General features: G+C 35.3%; 1 protein-coding gene across 7 annotated transcripts in view; it reads left to right on the top strand.

Annotated features, from left to right (window-relative positions):
• fus (epithelial splicing regulatory protein fusilli) overlaps nt 1-26,417 on the top strand; it is a 544,142-nt gene that overhangs the window by 105,881 nt on the left and 411,844 nt on the right. For all 7 annotated transcript variants that reach the window (XR_011333184.1, XR_011333185.1, XM_069831352.1 and 4 more), the window contains exon 2: nt 6,908-7,051. Coding sequence is in view for 5 of the 7 variants with exons in the window: in XM_069831352.1 (XP_069687453.1) it covers nt 6,908-7,051 (144 nt within the window). In the remaining 2 variants the exon portion in view is untranslated. The remainder of the gene's footprint in view (nt 1-6,907; nt 7,052-26,417) is intronic.

Here is a 26,417-nt window from a genome sequence, read left to right as displayed (position 1 = left end):
TATCGCATGGTCGTTCTTTTGTTTAGTCAGTGTCGCCAACTGATTCCAAGTAAATCGATGAACATGAATCCATTGTACTAAATAAGTGCGAAATTCTACTTCCACATCTACATCTTCATCTTCTAATTCCATGTCCATTGTATCTAAAGAAAATGACACTTCTTTATAACAATTGTTCATTTAACTAATGTATTAATCAGGTTATTTGTAATTATACTATAACATGTTTAAATTAAATTATGATTTCAGCAGATAATGAAAACATATTTCTGTTGTAATAACAAGAGTACATGTAATTAATATTGTTAAACCTGTATTTCGCTTTTCTCAATTGGCGTTACTGAATAACATCCAATTTCTTTATTGCAGTAATCGTTATTCACCTATTTCGACTTCATAATGTCTGAATAGGTTAAGTATTCATAAATATACAATTATTAACATTTTGTGAGCCAATTTTAGGGATATATTATTTACATGTTTATTTTATTCACGAAATAGCCCTAATAAATGTCACTAGAGATCTGAGATTACTATAGATAATATTGCTGATGATAATGATGTCGATGACATTATTGGTGGTGATAGTGGTTGTAATAATAGGCCTAGTAATGAAGACTGCGATGTTGAAAGGATAGTGATGTTGGCGATGATGATGATGATGATGATGATGATGATGATGATGATGATGATGATGATGATAGACGTAACAAGGGAATTAATTTTCAGAATTAAGCTCGGAAAGTTTCAGGTTTGACTTAGAAAATATCCCGTCGAATTCCTCTTTCACAATGGATGAACATATTCTGCGTGCGTGTTCTTTCAATTTTTTTTTATAGTCTCTTTGTTACTTGTCACACGGATCGAAGTGCAACACCAATAAATAATAAAATGAAGGTCATGGTCGTTTTTATCTTAAATTGATTTCACGTGTTTTGTAATCCTTCAAAGTAACTATAGTTCCGTATGAAGTGTGGGATTATTAATGGCGCTGGTAATTGGCGTAATCTTCAGATTAAATCTGAATACGCTTCAGTGATGACATGCAGGTTGTATAATTATCTCATTGGCGAACTGCTACTGTTTGCTACACAACATTGTCAACATACTGTTACAGATAACAATTTTGTTTCTGTCATTATTGTAATCACGTTATTTTTTTGCTCTGCCGGTTTGTTTTTAATGGAATGCTTATGTCAGAGAATTAAGATCATCAGTCAATATCCAATGTACTTTGTAATGTGGCATGTATACAATATCTCACTATTAATTTTTGCATTTCTGATAGCTAATCCGTTGTTAGGGTCATTCTGATAGTTATGTTTGAAAAGGAAGATTGTTATTTACTCCAGAAGTAGATAAAATTATTGTAATCAGTAGAGACCGGTATAATGTGAAACGTTTTGTCAAAGTATTAAATTTAGATTGGCAAAATATGAAAATAAGAAATTGACAGTTCAGTGCTAAATTTCTTCGTTCCTAAACCATTTGGAGCAGGTTTACATCATTACTTATAAAACAAGCGCCTTTACGAATTCACATTTTTGTCTATATATAATATGCTTCCAAATAAAATACAATAAATCTATATTATAAAACAGTTCTTCAGTGTCATCAAATCTTTACCTCAGTGCAAGAACTAGGGAATTTACAATTCATTTTTGATATGGTCAGCTAAGACTAATACTAATGTTGCTATATATCAGTATATATATATATTAATTTTTTTTTTCAATCTTATGGCTTAACGCAAAATATAAAACAAATGCTCAATGTTTTATATATTTACATTTGTTGTATTATTATACTAACGTTTTCACCCTCCTAGGGGCATCATCAGGTACAATAGTGTTCACAATATCAAATGTCTAAAATCAATATATAAAAGAATATGATCACATGTCCAAAAGAGTGCATCATAATAGTGTAATAGTATAATGAGTAGGGCTAGGATTTTGATGGAATTGCATATTTTTTCTAGTAAGCCAGAAACATAGCTGCTTTAGTATTTATGTTATGTGTTAAACTGAGTCTTTTAAGACATTTTTGTTAGGGAATTTTTGCATTTTTTGCCTGTTTCAACTCATAACAGCATCCTTTGTTTTATTCTGTCATTTTTTAGGCATTTTCATTTAATTTTGGCCATAAATCCCTATTATTAATGTAAAATAATGTTTATTTCCTTCGATATTTTCTCTATATATTTTGTCCATTAATACCTATTATTTTGTATAATATTTTAATCGTTTTTCTACATAAATATTACCCTTTTAACGTAGTACACTCCATGTAATGGATCAGTCCAAGCACCCCTTCAATATAGACTCCTCTATACCTGCTAGTTCCGGATAAGAGTGGCCTTGTAGTGGACTACATGGAAACTACATCGAGTAAAATAAGTAATTAAAGTGTACTACTTAGAAAAATTATGTAAAATTAAATAAACTTAAATGTTGGTACTAGAATTTAATTTAATGACTAGTCTAAATATTAAGGAGTACCCCAGATCACATATAGATTGCTCCTTCCTATGTTAAAATCGGTTGCACTTTGAAGGAATAACCGCCAGGATCGCCATCTGTCCGCCGTAAACGAACACGAGATGGCAGTATAATCGCTAATGCAATTCAAATGGGAATTATGACGTGACTCCTTATGTAACAACTAGATGGCAGCATAGTAAACCTGACAAAAGTTGTTACCGTCAAAGCCTAAAACGCCGAGAAATCTTGGTATAGTACAGATCCTCTTTCCCTGCTATGCCAATTATGTAAGTTCAATTTTTAGGGCATTTTAAGGGCATTTTGAAAGATTTTTAGGTCATAAATGCATTGTTTTAGGACATTTTTTCATGATTTATAGGTCATCAAAATCCTAGCCTTAATAATGTGTGTAGAATATCAAACATAGTGCACAATTAAACAAAATTTAAAATTAACATACAAAATTTATACATTAAAGCATAACCTGGGTCAAAGTATATCAAATTCACAGGCCTAAATGGCTATTCATTGTGTGTTATGTTCATAGTATAAATAACACACAATGTAAGCCAAGTTTCGCCTTCTTTCACTGGGCCATATACTTTCCTTATGATTTTCCTTTCAAATCTTCGCAGCAATTCCACATCTTTTGATAAAAGGGTCCATGTTTCCGCACCATATGTCAGTATAGGCCTTATTAGAGTTTTGTAGAGTATAATTTCAGTTGGTATAGACAGTAAAGAGGACTTCAAAAGTGAGAGATTAGCATAATAAGCCTTATTGCTATTCATCACACGTTGTTTTATTTCTTCTGATATATCATTTCTACTGTTTAGATTTACTCCAAGACACGAAACGTTTATGACTCCTTCAAAACTGTACGGTTTAATCTTTAAATTCTGTACTTTTTGTTTGATTCCAGTTGACATTTTAAAGTACGAGTATTTGGTTTTCTCCTCATTTATATGAAGTCCTAGTTTACTTCTATATTCTTTGATTTTTGTGAACATTTCTACAAGTGCTTCTCTATTACGGGCAATAAGAACATCATCATCAGCGTAGACTAGACATTGTTTAGATTTATGTAATATAGTTCCTCTGATTCCAAGGCTGTAGACTGATACTGTGTTATATGTAGGTATTTTGTAGATATCCAACCTTACGTTAGGCCAACATAGTTTTACTTAATTATGGGACATGCGTGTTATTATTTGGTTGAGAAGCTCTTATCATCCAGTCTGCTGTCCAAAAATCTGAAAGTTACAATTTATAAAACAGTTATATTACCGGTTGTTCTGTATGGTTGTGAAACTTGGATTCTCACTCTGAGAGAGGAACATAGGTTAAGGGTGTTTGAGACTAAGGTGCTTAGGAAAATATTTGGGGCTAAGCGGGATGAAGTTACAGGAGAATGGAGAAAGTTGCACAACACAGAACTGCACGCATTGTATTCTTCACCTGACATAATTAGGAACATTAAATCCAGACGTTTGAGGTGGGCAGGGCATGTAGCACGTATGGGCGAATCCAGAAATGCATATAGTGTGTTAGTTGGGAGACCGGAGGGAAAAAGACCTTTAGGGAGGCCGAGAGGTAGATGGGAGGATAATATTAAAATGGATTTGAGGGAGGTGGGGTATGATGACAGAGACTGGATTAATCTTGCACAGGATAGGGACCGCTGGCGGGCTTATGTGAGGGCGGCAATAAACCTTCGGGTTCCTTAAAAGCCATTTGTAAGTAAGTAAGTAAAATATGTAATATTATAAGAATATGTAAAAATATGTACTGTAAAATGAAACTCAACTATAACCATATCAGAACCACAAGTAAGTAAGTTCTTGTGTATACTTACAAGGAAGGCCTGATTTTTATCTTTGGTTTAACGCGTTTAATCGACTCTGCATGGTGAGAAAGTTATACAGAAATGCCGTTTAACTTAGTATTGTTCATCTTTCGTTCTCAACGTTTCATTCTTACAGAACGCGAAGCATCGCAGTGGGAGAGCGGCTCCGGTCAATGGACCAGTTGTTGGGAACCGTCCTTTCATGAGCCTGTTCCTTCACTGGTTTATAGTCTCTTACCTTCGGAGTCATTAACCTCGAGAAATAATGTATAATAAATGAGCGCACTGGCATCTCACAACTGCTCGTCCAGTGTGAGAAAAAACAGGAAGATGACAAGCGTGCGAATGAGATATATTCAAACATGTCTATTATGCTTCATATGCGAACCTGAAAAAGATGTTTAGCCTTCACTGTTGACTTTCCTGGTTACCTTCACACATGTCTCGTGTTAGGAAGACAACGTCTTGCTGTGTCGCGCTATTTGGAAACCACGAGGCGCTGACAAATTTTCCCGAAACCAATGTCAGCTTCATGTGCTGGACAATCAGATTTTCACTGCAGGCCTGAATTCAAGTTAAGCGGTGTGTAAAGACTTAGTTGGGATACTCGTGTTCTATGGCGCTGATTGTACAACTGCATATTCATATTAACCTTACAGGGATTGAAATTCCGGGAAATTCAAATGGAATTTATGGCGAACTGGAAAATTAATGCTCAGGTTTTCTTGTAGTACTGTATAAGGGTTATTCAAAAATCACGAAAGATTTGAAAGGTCTAACTCAGTTACAAAGTAAGTTTATAATAGAAATAATGATGATGATGATGATAATGATAATAATAATAATAGTAATAGTAGTAATAATAATAATAATAATAATAATAATAATAATAATAATAATACAGAGACCGGAAGTTTGGCAGAATGCCTTTTTAAATGTGTTAAATCTATCTTCATTTTGAAAGTAAATCTGTACGAATTATACCTTTGTGATTGAAACATCACAGTTTTATATTGCCCTTTTCTGCCTTTCTAAATATAAATGCCTAATTTATAAAATAAATGCCTTTTTTGGCCTTTATTTGATTATTTATCTAATATTCATTAATGTATTATTAAAAATTGCCTACAGGTATATTTTAATTTATTTCTATAACCGCTACAATGAAAGTGACTTCACCGAATGTATATTATTGTCTTTCAGTCAGTTCATATTCTCTTTGCAACAATGAGTGCTGCCGTGGAAAAATGTATAACAGTAAGCGTTTTAATTATCGCTTGTGTTTATTTGACAAGGCAACAATGAGTGCGGGTCTAACGTTATTTTTAACGGTTATTTTTCTTTTAGTTTTCATTGCGATGTTGTTGTAGCTAGCTGAATATTTCATATCGCAACGTATCAGTACAACCAAACACAAAAATACGCTTTTCAAGGCTACTGGGAAGAAGATTTCTTTGCTTCCAACGTAATTGCAACATCGAGTCGAAAATCTCAATTTGCATTCCACATACGTAAAGCTTTTCTTGCTGCCGAAATATCTTTGTAGAAAGTGCAAGGTTGTGGGTCTATTGCGAGGTTTTTGTAATTGCCTTTATATGCGTATTTTAGCTATTTATAATGCCTTTTTGCCTGCCAATTTAGCTATTTATGATGCCTTTTTGCCTGCCTATTTTAATGATTCCATCATCATATCCCACCTCCCTCAAATCCATTTTAATATTATCCTCTTATCTACGTCTCGGCCCTCCCAAAAGTCTTTTTTCCCCTCCGGCTTCCCAACTAACCTTCTGTATACATTTCTGGATTCGCCCATACGTGCTACATGCCCTGTCCATCTCAAACATCTGGATTTAATGTTACTATTTATATCAGGTGAAGAATACAATGCGTGCAGTTCTGCGTTGTGTAACTTTCTCCATTCTACTGCAACTTCATCCCTCTTAGCTCCAAATATTTTCCTAAGAACCTTATTCTCAAATACCCTGAATATCTGTTCCTCTCTCAACGTGAGAGTCCACGTTTTACAACAACAATAATAATAATACATTTAACCACAGTGAAAATGGCATCCACCACACCACTACAACAGTCATTACAATAATTACAGTAGACGCTTTCAAATCCTGCCATTCCTTGCACAAAGGGGTGGCAGATTAGCGAGAGTATTGGATTGCTGAGAGTGCATAAAGAATTAATAACAAACTCGGACTAATAATATACCTTCATAATTTTATTTGCTCAGAAGTTAAAGGCTTTCCATCAAATTCCTGAGTTGTATGAAGAAGAATAGTGCATAAGTAATAAGGTATAACACATGGTACTGGTACAAATTTCTCAGAAAACTTTTACATTAGAAGTGACAGGAAATGCAGTAGAAAGGGCCGGATAATTGAGAGGTCGGGTTACTGAGGGCCCAATTAGCAAGAGTCTCGTGTATAATAGTACTGCTGTACACATTGTAATGAATGTTTTATTCCAAACTAAATTTCATTGTTCAAAGTCACTACTGTTCTTATGATTTCGGATTAGTAGGCGTAAACGTTATAATAAGCAAAGCTCACAAAAATCTTTGTTGCAGGTGGTGGGAGTGCAACAGTACCTGGTGAAGCCCAGAGTGGCAGACATCAACGAGAATGTGTTGTCAGAGCAGCTGGTGAATGAGACCACCCTCACGGAAGACCTCATCAAGAGCGGAGTTCCTCTGGAAGCCGCCATACAACAGGTATGTGCATCTCCTGTAATATGAGAAATTAGCAGTAAGTAGACTACACCGTGTCCACACTAAGAGTATACATAAATAATAGCTTATAATTTCACAACCGTATATTATAATTCCTTAAGATAAAGCTCAATCAATAGAAAAACTCTCCAAGGTTCGTTTCATACTTTTCCCATGGCCATTGTTGTGTGCAATGTTTCGTTTAAAACTTATTATTGCATGACCATTGTTGTGTGAAATGTTTCGCTTCAAGTTAATGTTGCATGAATGAAAATTTGCATTTATCAGTCTAGTTCCTTCTCAATAGAGATGTGGACGGTACAGCAAAAAGTTGAATGCGTACTCTGGTTTGCAGAATTGAATTCAGTTACACGTGTTCAGCGGCGCATACGGAATGTGGATCCCCCTACACGCAAATCCATTTATGAGTGGGATAGAACTCTGCGAGATAATGGAAGCTTGATTTCAAAGACAGGGAAACATTCTAAAAAGCATGTGGCCGAAATGACTGTGAATCAGGTGCGCGAATCATTTGCTAGAAGCCCACGTAAATCACATACCTTAATAAGCTGGAGAACTTTGCAATTTCCGCCAGGTTTAACATTTCAGCAGGATGGTGCTCCACCACACTTCCATCTAAATGTTAAAACGTTTTTGGATGTAACCTTCCCAAGAAATTAGATTGGTGGGGATGGGCCAACTTTCTGGCCGCCTAAATCTCCGGATTTAACTTGTTTGGATTTTTTTTTTTTTTTGCGTGGGAATTATTAAACATTTTGTGTGCAGCATAAAAGTTCGTAATTGTATTGATTTGAGACAGCGTATCATTCAAGCAGTTGAGCTTATAACACCTGATATGTTGGTGAACATCTGGCGAGAGGTTGAGTATCGTTTTGGTGCCTGTCGAGCTATAAATGGTGCTCATGTTGAAATGGACTAGTGGAAATAAACACTTTTCCAGTTACTTTATACAATGTAGAAGAAATTTATTTAATAAACCTTATCCAAGTTCCGATATAAGTTGTAATTTCTGTATGCTTTTAGTGTGGACATAGTGTATTTAAAATAAAATTTAGAATGAATACTCGTAAATCAATTATATATCAATATAACGGGATACTAACTACTGCCTCAGAATCTGAAGGCTCTACTATTATTACGTATGTGACCGATAAGTGTTTAATCTAAACCCTGTCGATTATAAAATTAAGTTTCAACGCATACAAGAATTGTGACCTCTTTTATTTGTAAACTTAGAACGCAGGACAAGTTTGTAAAAGTTTTATTTTCTCTTACTCTTCAGCTTTCTCGTCTTGTATCTTCTACTCTGCCGCCTGCTATTTCTTTTTGTATTTATTACCTTTCTATTCATCTTCTGAAAATCAATGAAATCCTGGCTATCCAAATGTAAGCTTCGACAATTTGAATGAAATGTGAATTTTTAATATAGATTTAACCCTTAGAAGCCGGAAGCCTTATACCACTATTGCACGTAAATGCCTAACTCTTAACAAGGGGTTCGTATACCTGCGTAAATTCGTGTTGGGTTCGTTAGCCGAGCCACGGTCGACTCTAGTAGAAGGTCGGAAGGCGGAAACTTGGCAACATGCGCATCAGACATCAGTCTTCTTACGAGCGCGTGATGCCTATGCGATTTAAGCCTTGCTTTCGCGTATTGAAGAGCATTTACAATTTATGCTGAGTTTTTCTTTTCAAGTTTTGGCATTAAATCAGCCAAGTATAGATTTCTAAAATGGTCCTCGGAAACATTGAAACAGCAGACAATATTGAACCAGAAAGAAACTAAATGGTAGATGTACCGGTAGTTCCATTTTTTAAAAGTTATCCAAGACCCTGATACGTTTAGCTTTGAAGCTCATACATCCAGCCTTCTGAACGTATCAGCTTATGCCTCTTTCAAGGTATCCTCAAAGTTACATTGCTCACTTTGTATTGATTACTTGGTAGGAATAGAAATCAATAATCAAGTATTTATATTTATACTTTGAATCGAGGACTTTACTCTTCCTTCAGATTTTGTAATTTACATTGCAGCAATTGCCTACTGCATTGTAAATACATCGATTTCAAACAGTGTTAATGAAGAAAACTATGTAGAATATGGAAATCAAAAGAAGTTGTTGAAGTTACTTTCAAAAACAGTCTTGGCTTTGTAAACGATGTATGCCCATGTGCGATGAAATAAGTTAAACTTGGTGATAAAACACTTTCAGTCATTATGAACGTAGTTAATAATATTCAAAGGCAAGGAATGATGTCATAGCTGCCAGTAAACTAGTGTATGATAAGAGAACATTGCAGACATTTAAAAAAAGATGTGACTAATGAAGGGCTAAATAAGATAAAACATACTTAATATAGTGTACAGCCCTGGCCTAGACATTTAGGCCTAGGAATTGTACAGTATGTGTTGAGTATTGCATGTAATGTAATGGATTGTTTTAATAAACAATATAAAACTGCTGTATAGATGTTCGAAATGAGATAAAAATATCTAATAATAAAGACATGATTCCTTTTAAGATATCTACAGTATCTTTTTATAAAGTAATATTTTTGAAGTTTGAAAAAAGTGGTCTAGCCTACCTGGATAGATTCATTAAATCTGGCTGACAACCAACGTAGACCTATGACCTAAATAAAGTACAATGTAACAAAATGTTTTAATATTCACGCCTATGAATTGTACTTATTTGAGTTTTGTACTTAATGTAAATATTTTTATAAATAATATAAAATTGTAGCATGTGGGAAATAATGACAAAAATAATGAAGACACGACATACCCCTTACAAATCCTTGTTTTTAAATTTATATATCTTCTCACCATTCGTGAGCTGCCACAAGGGACAAAGAGTACTTAACCACAGAAATTTTTACAAGTTCATGACATTATTCAAGATTTTAAAAATATATAAGAGGATTACTTTACTTTGTTGAAAATATAGCTATATATCTATCCATAATCCGTAATGTATTATACTGGCGCCTTGTACGACGTATGATTAACTTTTTAACGGTTTTCTCCTGATATTAACATTAAAACGCTTCGGTTTTGTTAGCGAAGTATGACAGCAGTATGACTGACAACAGCAAACGACACAGTGTTGCCAAGTTGAGCCTTCCGACCTTGGCCTGGCGGTTTAAGGGGCACAAAATATGTCCGGCCGGCATATCGTGCCTAAGATCACAGATTCGCGTCCCGGTTACTGCAGTCAATTGAGCCTGTGATAAAGGATGGGGAGGGCCCATGTAAAACAATTGGTGTAATGGTACTCATGGAAGCTGACGGGGTTTCAGTTGACTGCAGTTGAAATGATTTTGCTCCTTAAAAAAATTACAAATAAAAAAGTTGTTTTAATCAAGTGCCATGCCCTTAATGTTATATAAAATGAAAAAAATATCAACGTATTTTATATATAACATACAATTTATAACATATTATATCACGTCATGACCATAATATTAGCTGGCCACTGTAATGGACGTACAGCTAAGAGTTAAATTGGAATTTCAGTGGAAATATATAGTTATTTGAATTAACCGATATTCAGTCAATCAATATCTACTATACAAAATGTACCGGTAAGTAAAAATATAATATCATCGAACTGTTGAGCTTTTATTTTCCGTCATATTTGTTCACTAGTGATCCTTGCCAGAATTCATTCCGATGAGTATACTCGTCAATTTATTGCATCGTTGAATTGTTGTTTCAGTAATGTTTGTCATGTTTAATCTTGAAATAATTTTCTCGTTGTAATGAGCAATCATATTTAGAAGTTTTTTCTACCTCGCTTGGCGCTTGACTCTTAAAATACCATTATATCAAAATTATGTAAAAGAGATTGCCGCGATTCTGCAGTTTGCTTGAAACTATTTCACAAAATACTTACAAAGAAGAAAATTGTGCATATTATTAGTGATAGAATAAGAAGTAAACCCACATTTTAAAATCAAATACACGCACGCACATACACACACATGAGAACTTCGCTTTCTTTAAGTTCTGGTGTTGTACAGATAAACAGTTTTATGCAACATATCGTTATTGGAATCACATATACTTGTAAACTTAGACATCACGATGTTTGAATATTGGCTATCACGGATTTTTAATCATATCAACACCTCACAAAGCTGATATGGATAGGAAGGGAAAACTGCATTGCATGGCTCTTTCTACTCTTATCTCTATATAGTACAACGTCTGGCTTGTACAAGGTGTTTATTAAATAAGAACGTCGTAAGATTATAACGTAGACTGTCTCTTCATGTAGCGATAGAAACAACTTGTATTGTTACATTTCGTTGCACAATTGTCGCGTAAATAAATAATTCCCGTGAAAATAATAATAGGGAATATCACTCCTATTTTAATTTATGTGTTACACTTCAAAAATATTTACATTTACGGAACACACTGTAGGCCTAATACGATTCATTCTCAGAAATGTCTGGGGCAGTTAAGCACATTAGCGTTGCTGTGAGATCGGGGAAATGGGTAACGGGTCCAAGATCAAATAGGTAAATATTGCAACTGTATTATAATTGCGTTACCTAGAACTGCAGCAGTAACTCCATACTACTTTCATGAAACATAACGCTTTGTACTCTGTCGCTAAAAAGTAAACGTTACAGGAAATATAAATGCATAATCTGTCGCAACTAGATTGTGAAAGTTTAAGCGAAATGCATGTTCATCTGTATTTTTATAGTCGCTTTAGTTATTAGTCATATCGCTGTGTCTCCTTTATTTAACTGAAAATTAATTATATTCAGTCGAGGAAAAGCACGGAAAATACCCTGACAAGATTGTTCGGCATCAGGGATCGAATCTGGGACCTCCCGAAAGGAAATCAGTGATGACAGTTGACTAATAAAAGAGTCAACATATAAGTCGAACGTGGAGTAAGGCCACAGAGGGAAAATACCGAAGGAAAAAGATTCGATCCTATGCTGTGGATTGAGCCTCGGCGTAGCTCAATGGCTAGAGCGCTCGGTGAGCAGAACCGAGGACTCGGGTTCGATTCTCGGAGCCGGAGCGAATGTTTCTCCATTAATAACCAACGGTAACCATAACAGATAATTCTGTATTACCAACAAATTATTTTTTTCGTATTGTGGAATAAGAATACAACTGATGAATATGAAATTGTGAATTCATCTTCAGTACTATACAATTTGATGAAGCATTGCATATTTTTCGGTAAATCAACGGACATTTCCTGTGACGACATTTTTCAAAAACCGGGAGCATTCAACGCCAGTCGGACTTCCTGTCATTGCAATTTGCAGTCGTTCGAATAGAACGCACAGTACTGCTACTAAATGATAACAAAATAGTTTTTATCAGTGGCGGCTCGTGAACTTGTGGATTGGGAGACCTGCAGTAGATTTCGGTACATACAAATTTCACTTCTTGATACCATTACTAATAAGTATAGGACAAAAATAAATGCACTACATAGTCTATCGAAAAACCAAAACTTCCTGACTTAGTGTGGAGATGTCTGTGGGACCATTTGCTAATCCCTAAGAAAAATTAATACCATCGATTTCAGTCTGAATTTCAGATCGGCAGACACTCAACTTACAATCTACCAGTTCATTCTGAATTGTCTTAGAATAACCTTAAACAGTGGCATGTTCCAAATGATATTTGAGAGGCTCGTTTAGATTACTCACGAAATGTAGCAACCCACGAAACACATCAGGGTTCTTCGAATCGTTTTTTCATCATGTCCCCTAAGGGGAAGTTCATATTGGCCACAAAATTTGATACAATCAATATTTTTTTTTTAAATAATTTCACGATTTTTTCTCACTTCTTGATTATGTTTGAAAATGTTTGTTCTGTTCGTTTCACTTAATTGCACAGCAGTATGAGTTGCGTAACATAGCCAATGAAACAACATTTTTCAGGTGAGACTGCGAAGATTCGTGCATTTTGCTTTTTAGGGGCAAATGTCCTAAATCTGTCACACCACTCCCAGTCCATGCAGCATCACCACCGAAGAGGAGGCAAGGAAAACAAAATACAGATTTTTTTTTGTTCACTTCCACGTAATCACAAATGCTTAGCGTAAATTTCATTGTTATACTTCCTTACATACTGTATATGCACTATTTCGGCTGGATGAAGCTTAAGTAAGATTTAAGTAGGATAACGGACGACCCTTTAATTTCACTTCATTACATCAATATTCTCCGCAAGGGAAAGTTGAGAAAAATAAAATTAATATTCTGTAATTCACACACACTCATGCTTGCAAATTTGCACTGGTTAAGTTACGGTATTAAGACGTCACACCAAAGCAACACTCAGAAATACTGATGGTCAACAATTTTCTAAAACTGGAAAAGAAGTCTCTTTCGTATTTTACGTGCTATATCAAAAGAATTCTACTCGTGCAATCATTTTGAGTTAAGGCAAATATTAGGTTCTGCTGGAGGCTGGATATATACGTAATTATACGGCAAAAGAGAATATTAATTTCGTTATATTAACTCGATAAGATTCTACAACAATAAGTATGTGAAAAGAAAATAAAAATTTTGTCATTAAGTTTCAAGGGAATAGAGAATCCATTTGACGCAGCATTACAATAGCGGTGTGGGAGGAGAGGAAAGATCCCTTGTGGCCTGGTTCTGCAAGCCACTGCAGCGAGATATGGGTTTTAAACAGCGGCAGTTTCCCTCTGCTTCCCTTCACCTCTCTACCCTCTGACCATGCAAGACACACTCTCTATGAGCTGACCACCCTGCAGATCCCAGGACGACTTTGAATGCAGTGTCAATTCCAATACAGTCGACGCGCAAAAAGATTATGCATAAGATAATAGTACATATTCCCGGCCAGATGAAATATAAAGCAATTTACCAATAAAAGCTGTAACAATTCTTCTAAAAATTAAAATAAATATTATTTTTATTTTCCTGTCAAAGCAGGGAGTGCTGCAGCTCCGCAGCTGTTATGGACGAGCCGCCCCTGGCTTTTATGATCACGAAAAATGTACCCATTTTAAAAGCACATCCTGTTTGGGTATCCTTCCATGTCTTGGAACTTGGAAAATATCTTTTTATTCGCACAATGCAACCTCTTACTACGCTTAACATTGTGCAAGTCTTAAACCATTCTGATGTAGGGTATAACTGTTCAGTTATGTACATTTTTGTATCACCTTTTAAATCGCTTCTAGACAATGTATTACGTACCGTATTTGTAGTGAGGGAGATGGAAAATTCCACTATGCTGTCCGCTGGAAGTTCAGGGCTTTTATTTGGCAATAAATTTACAGGATAGTAGCGCTGAGCTGTCGGCCTCCTATCCATAACCTAACCCGCTGAGTATTTCGTTTCTTCTGCTTAAGGCAGTAATACTTTAACACTCTCTGACGTCACCATTGCTGTATTTTATAGAATGAAATCATCCGTCGCTATGAGAACCGCACATTTGTCCATGGCCATCTACGATGCGTCGCTAGACACAGATAATTTAGATGTCTGTAACTCCTTATTTATATTAACATCATCATAATCATTATCAGCGTGGACGCGTGAAATTCCTGGTCCTTCTGTTCTCCGACGGGTACATAATCCTTGATTCTTGGTCATTGACCTCAGCATCCTTCTCAAGGACCAACCAACGAGCCGAAACTGTAGATCACAGTGCCAACTATGACGTTAGCCTTTATCACCATAGAATTATTCTTCTTCTTCTTGAGACGCAACGTCATCATTTGGATGATTCTGAATTAATTTTCTTTTTTTCTTATTCTGTGTACATGTTAAAATGTCATTTATTTCCATATATTTTAAGTATAATAATAATAATAATAATAATAATAATAATAATAATAACCTAAATAAGTTCTATCACAAATCAAAATAGGTTCTAAAATTACAAAAATAGGTGAAAAAAATGACTTTTTTTTTTTTTTTTTCATTTCCCATTACAAATTAGCCGAAACATTTGACCTTGTTTCATTGTACATGTCCATAATTAGAGCCAGAGTAAACAACTAACACCTTTTCTAGTTTTCCATTGAGAAACTGCATCGCTTCTCAGATAACACCATCTTATATGCCGAAAATGAGTGTTCCACATCAACTGATGACACCAGAACATATTTAAATGTTGGTATTAGATGCAAGGGAACAGCACATTCTTGTTTTACTTTCCACTAAATACAATGTCTTCGCTCTGAAATCTCACACTGTAATGAATAGAGGAGACGGACTATGGTGCGATTGTTGTCAAGGCACGACTGGCATACAGAATTACATAGCGTTTCCATATTACCAACTGTAGAAATTGGAAAATGCAAAGTTAGGTAAAAAAGTTTCTAACGTGAAATTAGGTATTTTTAGTTTGTATAGAACCACCATTTTCGAACATATATTTCCATAATTCGTATATATACAACTTTTCTTTTGTATATATCATGAGCAGGGAAAGGATTTATATGTAAATACATATTTACTTATAAAGCTAATATAATTTATATTTTGCATTATCTTTATGTTTCACAATGTGTAGGGTTGAAAAATCCTACTTTTATTTTCCATATTTTTCCATATTTTAGAGTTTAGTACATATTTTCGTTAATTTCCATATATTTTCCATATTTCATATAAAACAGTCCATATTATATTAGGTTTAACAATAAAACAAAACAAAATTCCATTAACTTTTAAAAATACATTTCAACAATAGAGATTTAAACACATGTTCAGTAATCCCTTTAACATCAGAGTTATTTGAAAATTAGCAGTCCTATCAACAATGGGAAAGTAAGTTACAAAACTGTATTAATTTAATTTAAAATTTTTAACAGACTTCAGTTGTGCAGCTCAACAGTTAAATGCCAGTCAGAGTACACATAGGTTCAGTTTTGTAAATCATACTATAAAGACGGTAAATATGCCAAAAGTACGTCATTCAGTCAATTTAAAATCAAAACTAACAAGTTACATTTCAGAATTTAAAGAAGATGGTTTATCAACTGACAATAAAATATTATTTTGTAATTTGTGTCAGTGTGCAGTATCATCTACACAAAAGTTCCTGGTGCAACAACACATTACAACTAGTAAACATTAGGCCAACAAACAACTAAATTCCAAGCAGAGACAATTGTTTTTAACACAACCAACAACATCGAATGTAAGATCTGAGTTTAACATCGACCTGTGCCGTTCTCTCATCTCTGCTGATATTCCTCTCTACAAACTAAAGAATAAGATCTTCAGGGAATTCCTTGAAAAATATACTCAACATACAATCCCGGATGAGTCAACACTTAGGAAGACGTATGCTCCATCCATCTACGATGAGACAATACAGAAGATAAGAGATGAAATTAAAGATAGTTCAATTTGGGTTTCCATTGATGAGACTCCCGACAAAGAAGGTAGACTTGTTGGTAATGTAGTTATCGGTTTGTTAAGTGAACAATATTCTGAACGAATTCTTTTACATTGTGATGTTCTAGAAAAGTGCAATAACAAAACTATAGTTAAACTGTTCAACGAAGCTATGGGTATCCTGTGGCCAAAGGGTATTATGTACGATAATGTGTTATTCTTTATTAGCGATGCTGCCCCTTATATGGTCAAAGCTGGACAAGCATTATCTGTTGTATATCCTAAATTGACTCATTTTACTTGTGTGGCGCATGCATTTCATCGTGTGGCAGAAGTGGTCAGAGACAATTTCCCTAAAGTAGATTTGTTGATTTCATCAGTGAAAAAAGTATTTCTCAAAGCTCCCAGTAGAGTTAACGTGTTGAAAGAAATGTACCCTGAAATTCCATTGCCACCAAAGCCAATTTTAACTAGATGGGGTACATGGCTAGAAGCAGTTGAATATTATGCCGAACATATAGACTCTATTAACAATGTTCTCCTTGCATTGGACTCTGAAGATGCAGTCTCAATTGATACTGCGAAAACAGTTACCTGTGACATAAGTGTGAAGAATGACTTAGCTCACATTCAGCATACATTTTCATGCATCATAAAAACGCTCAAAAGTCTCCAAAATAGGCACCTTTCACTATCTGAAAGTTTTGAAATTATAAATAGTACTGTGGAACAACTGAATCGTGGTAGAGGTAAAGTTGCAGATGCAGTAAGAGCTAAGGTGGACACTGTACTTTCAAAAAACCCTGGATATGAAGAACTACAAAAGGTTGTTGCTGTGATGAGTGGTGAATCAACAGTGAAGATTAACTTGGACTTATCCCCAGCAGACATTGTGAAATTGAATTATGTACCAGTTACTTCTTGTGACGTCGAACGCTCTTTTAGTCAGTATAAATCTATCCTCAGAGACAATAGAAGAAGATTCACTTTTCAGCACTTGAAAGAAATGTTTGTAACCTATTGTTATGGTAACAGACAATAAAAATTGTGTTTTGTTGAAACTACATTGGAAGATAAGGTACGTCCATTATATTTTTTGTTTAGTTTGATTAAAATGTACCAATATTTAACGTACATAGTCATTTTTTTATAATTTTAAGTCCATATTTAATTCCATATTTTGGTAAAAATCCATATTTAATTCCATATTTTGGTAAAAATAACTACATATATATTTACATATTTCATATATTTTTAGTCCATATAAATCCGTTCCCTGATCATGAGGAACAAAATAGGCTTTTACCTAAAATCCGAGGTCTAAAATAATAATAATAATAATAATAATAATAATAATAATAACAATAATAATATCTTCTTTGGTCCTTTGTAATGCCTAAGTATTTCACCTGTTCACTTGTAATAATTTTATGATGTAAACAAGGATTAATATTAACATTCTCATTTTTTAACAATACTAACTTAATTGTCCTAGTTGAAACAATGAGAAGTCGTAATATTTCCACTTCAAAATTTAAAAATCCCTTCTTCCAGTGTCCAGATGACAAAACAACAAACATATTATGTTATAATTAGGGGAGGGTTTCGATGACCTAAAAGTTAAAAATGACGCTGTGTATACACTATTATCAGTGTTCAAGAATATGTAAAGTAAAAGTCTGGTTTACACTGCTTTGGAATTCAAAGAATCTCTGCTAAACACATGATTTCTCAAATGAAAATAATTATTTTCTGCGCAAACCGCGCGTCACAGATTTTGTTACCTGCGGGGAGGGTACTGTAATTCTCGTTTTGTTTCATTCATTGTCAAAGGATTAGTGAATAGATTTTGGAGTCAATGTTCATCAGACCATAACGAAGTACTCGGTGACAATGAGGAGTCTACTTGAATTTGAGGAAATGTTTACTGGTCTTGAACTATACTGTGTTCCAATACTAACTTATAGAGGATCAAAATCCGCTCCCCTGGTTATAATACAGGGACATCACTTTATTTTTACCAACATTTTTAACATTAACCTGGCTATACTCGGAAACACTGTTGCCCTCTTCCATTACAGGAGTTTGATGTTACTACTGCAATATGTAAACAAATCATTTTACTAGGTATAGGAGGAGAGAAAAGTAGTGTATCCATTTATGTTGTAGGGAAATACGATATTACGATTTTCAGTTTGATCATCACTTGTACGGAATTTATCAAAATACAGTAGAGTAGTAACATTTTTTTTTCAAAAACTCAATTTTTCAGGCGGCTATGTTCGTTATGTAATGTCTACTTTATTTAGTATATTAATTATTGATATTAGCATACAATATAGACTGCATTTAAATTGAGGGGGTCGTAAGTAAAGGGCTGTAAGTGCACTTAAGTTACTTTTGAGAAAATGGGGTTTAAATATTTAAGCTTTCGTAAAATCGGTGAAATTTTTCTTTAAATTTCAATGTGTGATGCGATTAAAATATCCCTTTTTGCCACTAAAATTTTAGATACTTTTGCTTACACTGGATGCACTTAACTCATGTTATTACAAATGTCACTAGCATTCCTTTGCTTCTAGCCACCTCAATTAAAAAAAAGCTAATCCGAATTTTTAAACAAGCTGCTGAAAATGGTTGCCGTTCATTACAATGCAGGCTTCAATTCAGTACGCATATTATTAAAAACATCTTGAAGCATATTATCTGAAATTGAATTTATCGTTTCTTGAATATAATTTTTTAGTACGATATTATTAATATAGAAAACGCAATCATATTTATGAAACACACTATACACTGCAGTGTTTACTTCACTGCTTGAAGCCTTCGAATGCAACAGCGGCCGTAAGTTTGTGTGTCTGACGGGAGCAAGGACATTAGTGAAGGGGTGAGAGTGAAGTACATTCAGAAATGCGAGTACAATAAAAATGCAAGTAAAAATAAAATGATGTCCCTGTACAAGGGACACTAGGAAAGTTTTGCAATGCCACTATACTTTACACCAGGCCTGGGAAACAGCCGCTCTCAGAGCGCTTAGCTTCTCCCGCTACAGTTGCTGTAACACGGGTATTCATATACGCACTACTCTGTTTACTATAAGAGTTTGCCTGCTTTACACACTTCTTAAAAATAATTTACACAATACACAATAATACACTTCCCCTTTCGTCTAAACAAGTCGCTGAACTCTGCAATTCCTCTTCTGGTACTTCAGCACACTCCTCATCCCATGTTACTAGGAGCTCCTCTCTAAAACGCTTGTCCTTGAGCTTCCTCTTCACATCTGGAAAAATTCCAAAGTCACATGTGCAAAGTCAGGTCTGTATGGAGGATGATTAAGCACAATCAGCAATTTGCAAGAAATTATGATGTAGCATTAGCTCTGTGACAGGTGTATTCTCGTGGTGTATTAGCGAAGTGAGCCGTGACCTTGGGAGGAGATTATTGCGCCCCTAGATGACCTGAGGAAAGCACACTTTATCACTTAGCAGTCATCGTGCGTTGTGTTTGGAGTGCAAATTGCTACACAGTGCAGAACTTGAACACTTCAATCAACCAATTCTTCACTAACCTGTACTTCCTCATAGTCACTTGTGCACTCTCATCCTTAAATACTCTAAATCAATTCTGAGCCTTGATTGGAACCTCATAATGATAAAGCTACGTCTCGTCACTTGTGATGATCAAATAGCGGATTTTCGGTCCCTACACAGTGTCGAGACGTCACGTCGCTTGGCTACGGATGGAGCGTAGCAATGAGTTCAGTGGCGTCCCTGAAATTGATGTAGGGTACATCTAACTTTCAATATCGGGATCGAAAATCCGCTGTCTGGTGATGATAGTCTTTACGTTCCGAGAATCCCGTTTTTTTTTCTCCCCCCCCCCCCCCCCCGGCACCATTCCACGTGATGTGTCTTGCGCCTTGGCGTCTTGGTCTAAGGCATCTTGCCTAGGACTCGCGTTACGGAATGCGTTCTGGTTCGAGTATGGGGGAACAAATTTTCTCATGACATTTCGGCCAGTGTATGGGATCGGTGTCCACCCAGCATCTTGATGCACTTGGGAAACTACGATAGGTAGCGAAATCCGGTTACGAAATCCAGCTATAACAGCTGGTCCACACCTGTGGAGTAACGGTCAACGCGTCTGGCCGCGAAACCAGGTGGCCCGGGTTCGATCCCGGTCGGGGCAAGTTACCTGGTTGAGATTTTTTCCGGGGTTTTCCCTCAACCCAATACGAGCAAATGCTCGGTAACTTTCGGTGCTGGATCCCGGACTCATTTCACCGGCATTATCACCTTCATTTCATTCAGACGCTAAATGACCTGAGATGTTGATACAGCGTCGTAAAATAAAAACATATATATAACGGCTGGGTGGATCATCGTGCTAACCGTACGATACCTCCATTCTAGTTGGATAAATTTATTGTCCACGTCTGCTTCGGCATGTGGACGTGAGGCCAGCAGCCGGCTAGTTGGTAATGGTTCTTCATGGGCTGTCATGCCTCGGATTATTATTATTATTATTATTATTATTATTATTATTATTTTTATTTTTATTATTGTACGAAATGGAAATATAAAAATTGGAAATTTATCATTTGAAGAGGTGGAGAAGTTCAAATATCTGGAAGCAACAGTAACAAATATAAATGATACTCGGGAGGAAATTAAACACAGAATAAATATGGGAAATACCTGTTATTATTCGGTTGAGAAACTTTTATCATCCAGTCTGCTGTCGAAAAATCTGAAACTTAGAATTTATAAAACAGTTATATTACCGGTTTTTCTGCATGGTTGTGAAACTTGGACTCTCACTTTGAGAGAGGAACAGAGACTACGGGTGTTTGAGAATAAGATTCTTAGGAAAATATTTGGGGCTAAGAGGGATGAAGTTACAGGAGAATGGAGAAAGTTACACAACACAGAACTGCACGCATTGTATTCTTCACCTGACATAATTAGGAACATTAAATCCAGACGTTTGAGATGGGCAGAGCATGTAGCACGTATGGGCGAATCCAGAAATGCATATAGAGTGTTAGTTGGGAGGTCGGAGGGAAAAAGACCTTTAGGGAGGCCGAGACGTAGATGGGAAGATAATATTAAAATGGATTTGAGGGAGGTGGGATATGATGATAGAGAATGGATTAATTTTGCTCTGGATAGGGACCAATGGCGGACTTATGTGAGGGCGGCAATGAACCTCCGGGTTCCTTAAAAGCAAGTAAGTATTATTATTATTATTATTATTATTATTATTATTATTATTATTATTATTCCACGTGATGTGGTTTTTGCTTTTGAAAAAGTGAACGTAAAGCTTCTTCACATTGAAACGATCATGCAGGGCCGTTCGAACAGCTGAGAATGGAGAGTGTCCTTTGTCTGTCGGTATGTCAGTCGCCTATTCTGCAGGAGAATTTTCTTCACAACTCGAAGTTTTCCTCGATCACTGTTTGTGAGTGTCGTCCAAAACGAAGGTCATCTTTAAGTTTAAAATTCACTTTCTTGAACTCCCTATACTACCGGAATATTGTTGTTCAATGTGGACAGTCTCCATCCAACAAAGGAGCCATTTCCTCCCTGCACTGATCAAATGTTAATCTGCGAGGGGAATGGTAAGGGGTAACTGAATTGCCTGACCACCCCGACATTTTACAATACGTTCACTTCCACTGATCAACAAGGAATGCTGGCAGAGTCGCACCCCAATGCCTCCCAGACCGGTTTTTAACCCTTTTCCCATGTCTCATGGTGCCAGCCATGTCCGGCCAACCGTTTTCCTGCATTACAAAACTTTCCGAGTGCCAGTTAATTATTTTATTAGATGAAACATCTCAATTAAGTTTGAGTTAGATATGCTTATTACCAGGGAACGGATTTATATGGACTAAAAATATATGAAATATGTAAATATATATGTAGTTATTTTTACCAAAATATGGAATTAAATATGGATTTTTACCAAAATATGGAATTAAATATGGACTTAAAATTATAAAAAAAATGACTATGTACGTTAAATATTGGTACATTTTAATCAAACTAAACAAAAAATATAATGGACGTACCTTATCTTCCAATGTAGTTTCAACAAAACACAATTTTTATTGTCTGTTACCATAACAATAGGTTACAAACATTTCTTTCAAGTGCTGAAAAGTGAATCTTCTTCTATTGTCTCTGAGGATAGATTTATACTGACTAAAAGAGCGTTCGACGTCACAAGAAGTAACTGGTACATAATTCAATTTCACAATGTCTGCTGGGGATAAGTCCAAGTTAATCTTCACTGTTGATTCACCACTCATCACAGCAACAACCTTTTGTAGTTCTTCATATCCAGGGTTTTTTGAAAGTACAGTGTCCACCTTAGCTCTTACTGCATCTGCAACTTTACCTCTACCACGATTCAGTTGTTCCACAGTACTATTTATAATTTCAAAACTTTCAGATAGTGAAAGGTGCCTATTTTGGAGACTTTTGAGCGTTTTTATGATGCATGAAAATGTATGCTGAATGTGAGCTAAGTCATTCTTCACACTTATGTCACAGGTAACTGTTTTCGCAGTATCAATTGAGACTGCATCTTCAGAGTCCAATGCAAGGAGAACATTGTTAATAGAGTCTATATGTTCGGCATAATATTCAACTGCTTCTAGCCATGTACCCCATCTAGTTAAAATTGGCTTTGGTGGCAATGGAATTTCAGGGTACATTTCTTTCAACACGTTAACTCTACTGGGAGCTTTGAGAAATACTTTTTTCACTGATGAAATCAACAAATCTACTTTAGGGAAATTGTCTCTGACCACTTCTGCCACACGATGAAATGCATGCGCCACACAAGTAAAATGAGTCAATTTAGGATATACAACAGATAATGCTTGTCCAGCTTTGACCATATAAGGGGCAGCATCGCTAATAAAGAATAACACATTATCGTACATAATACCCTTTGGCCACAGGATACCCATAGCTTCGTTGAACAGTTTAACTATAGTTTTGTTATTGCACTTTTCTAGAACATCACAATGTAAAAGAATTCCTTCAGAATATTGTTCACTTAACAAACCGATAACTACATTACCAACAAGTCTACCTTCTTTGTCGGGAGTCTCATCAATGGAAACCCAAATTGAACTATCTTTAATTTCATCTCTTATCTTCTGTATTGTCTCATCGTAGATGGATGGAGCATACGTCTTCCTAAGTGTTGACTCATCCGGGATTGTATGTTGAGTATTTTTTTCAAGGAATTCCCTGAAGACCTTATTCTTTAGTTTGTAGAGAGGAATATCAGCAGAGATGAGAGAACGGCACAGGTCGATGTTAAACTCAGATCTTACATTCGATGTTGTTGGTTGTGTTAAAAACAATTGTCTCTGCTTGGAATTTAGTTGTTTGTTGGCCTGATGTTTACTAGTTGTAATGTGTTGTTGCACCAGGAACTTTTGTGTAGATGATACTGCACACTGACACAAATTACAAAATAATATTTTGTCAGTTGATAAACCATCTTTTTAAATTCTGAAATGTAACTTGTTAGTTTTGATTTTAAATTGACTGAATGACGTACTTTTGGCATATTTACCGTCTTTATAGTATGATTTACAAAACTGAACCTATGTGTACACTGACTGGCATTTAACTGTTGAGCTGCACAACTGAAGTCTGTTAAAAATTTTAAATTAAATTAATACAGTTTTGTAACTTACTTTCCCATTGTTGATAGGACTGCTAATTTTCAAATAACTCTGATGTTAAAGGGATTACTGAACATGTGTTTAAATCTCTATTGTTGAAATGTATTTTTAAAAGTTAATGGAATTTTGTTTTGTTTTATTGTTAAACCTAATATAATATGGACTGTTTTATATGAAATATGGAAAATATATGGAAATTAACGAAAATATGTACTAAACTCTAAAATATGGAAAAATATGGAAAATAAAAGTGGGATTTTTCAACCCTACACATTGTGAAACATAAAGATAATGCAAAATATAAATTATATTAGCTTTATAAGTAAATATGTATTTACATATAAATCCTTTCCCTGCTTATTACACTCAAGTGATATATTCGATGCTTTGTGCATGGTTTGAGCAGTATAGGAATTATTTGGCAGTGGCGTAGCATGAAATTTTGAGCAGGGGAAGCTAATTCAAGTTGTCTTTCATGCAATATGAGAAGACGTATTACAAAAATATAGTCTTAAAATAAATAGTAGTCAATATCAAGTCAGCAGTCTAAGATTGGTTGGAACCTCGTAAGTAACACCAATAAGGCATGACCTCAAATGGTACGTAGTAAAATATGATTTCACGGTTTACACATATCTCTTAACAAATAGACACGTATACGTATAACATTAGCTCACTCCCTGTCATACTTAGAGAAATCACAATATTAGTGGTCAATAGATACAGTACATAAGTATGCGTCTGTCTTTTGGTTGTCTCTTTCATTGACAGCAAGGGAGTCGGTCATTTGTTTTTTAGATCACACTTTTGTTCGTAAGTCAGTCTTGATAATAGAATTGTCCTAAAAAATTCAAGTAAATTAGTGTCAGGAACTGTTATTTCACTCATTATTTATTGTATCAGCCACAATGCACACTAACACTTCAACTGAACACAACTGACGAAAAGGGATAACTCGGAAACTACTTATTTTAAATGTTAAAGCTAGCTTCTTGCTAGCCTTGCTACCAGGGTAGTTTAGTTAGAAAGAGATGGAAAATCTGCGGGGTGGATTACACAGAAGAATGAGTAAGAAACCCGTCTGCCTGGAAGCTGGTGTATGCAGGCTTCTTGTTTACTGCTGCATCACAAATCATCCTGAACTACTGCATCACAATATTTTGTCCATAGACTGTACGTTTATTATGAAATTATTATTAACTGGGGAAGCTGAGCCACTGTTATTTGGTACATGTCGGCAACCGATAATAATCTCCCATTATCAGCAGTTTTTATTTCCTCAGTTTTTTCTGATGCATTTTCAATTCACTGCAGGCTAAAGCAAGGTAATGCACTATCACCTTTACTTTTTAACTTTGCTGTAGAATATATCATTAGGGAAGTCCAAGGTAACAGGGAGGTTTTGGAATTTAATGGGTTACATCAGCTGCTTGTTTATGCGGATGAGAAAATCGACAAATTATTAGGAAAAACACGGGAAGAGATTGGTTTGGAAGTAAAAGACACAAAGAGACAAAGTATATATCGTCGTTGTTCCTGCAATAACTCCTATGTGCAAAATATACAATTTTTCAGTAGGAGGAAAAAACACATTTATTCACCTATGTTAACCGTACATAGGGGATTGTGAATTCTTACATTTTCGAAAGAAAAAAAAATATAATTACATATAGGAGATTTTGTTATTTACTGTATCACTATTTAAGCTATTTAATAGAGCAAAAATTTGAAAATCGATAAATATGTCACATAGGAGTTATTGCAGGAACAACGACGATATGATTATGTTCTCGTGACCAGAACTTAGTACGAAATGGAAATATAAAAATTGGAAACTTATCGTTTTGAAAAGGTGAAAAAATTCAAATATCTTGGAGCAACAGTAACAAATATAAATGACACTCGAGAGGAAATTAAACGCAGAATAAATATGGAAATGCCTGTTACTATTCGGTTGAGAAGCTTTTGCCTTTCAGTCTGCTATCAAAAAATCTGAAAGTTAGAATTTATAAAACAGTTATATTACTGGTTGTTCAGTGTGATTGTGAAACTTGGACTCTCACTTTGAGAGAGGAATAGAGATTAAGGGCGTTTGAGAATAAGGTTCTTAGGAAAATATTTGGGGCTAAGAGGGATGAAGTTACAGGAGAATGGAGAAAGCTACACAACACAGAACTGCACGCATTCTATTCTTCACCTGGCATAATTAGGAACATTAAATCCAGACGTTTTAGATGGGCAGGGCATGAAGCACGTATGGGC

The sequence above is a fragment of the Periplaneta americana genome, chromosome 7 (assembly GCF_040183065.1).
Source record: "Periplaneta americana isolate PAMFEO1 chromosome 7, P.americana_PAMFEO1_priV1, whole genome shotgun sequence".
Lineage (NCBI taxonomy): Eukaryota > Metazoa > Arthropoda > Insecta > Blattodea > Blattidae > Periplaneta > Periplaneta americana.
Note: the sequence above shows the minus strand (reverse complement) of the source record. Positions and strands in the feature narration are given on the sequence as shown.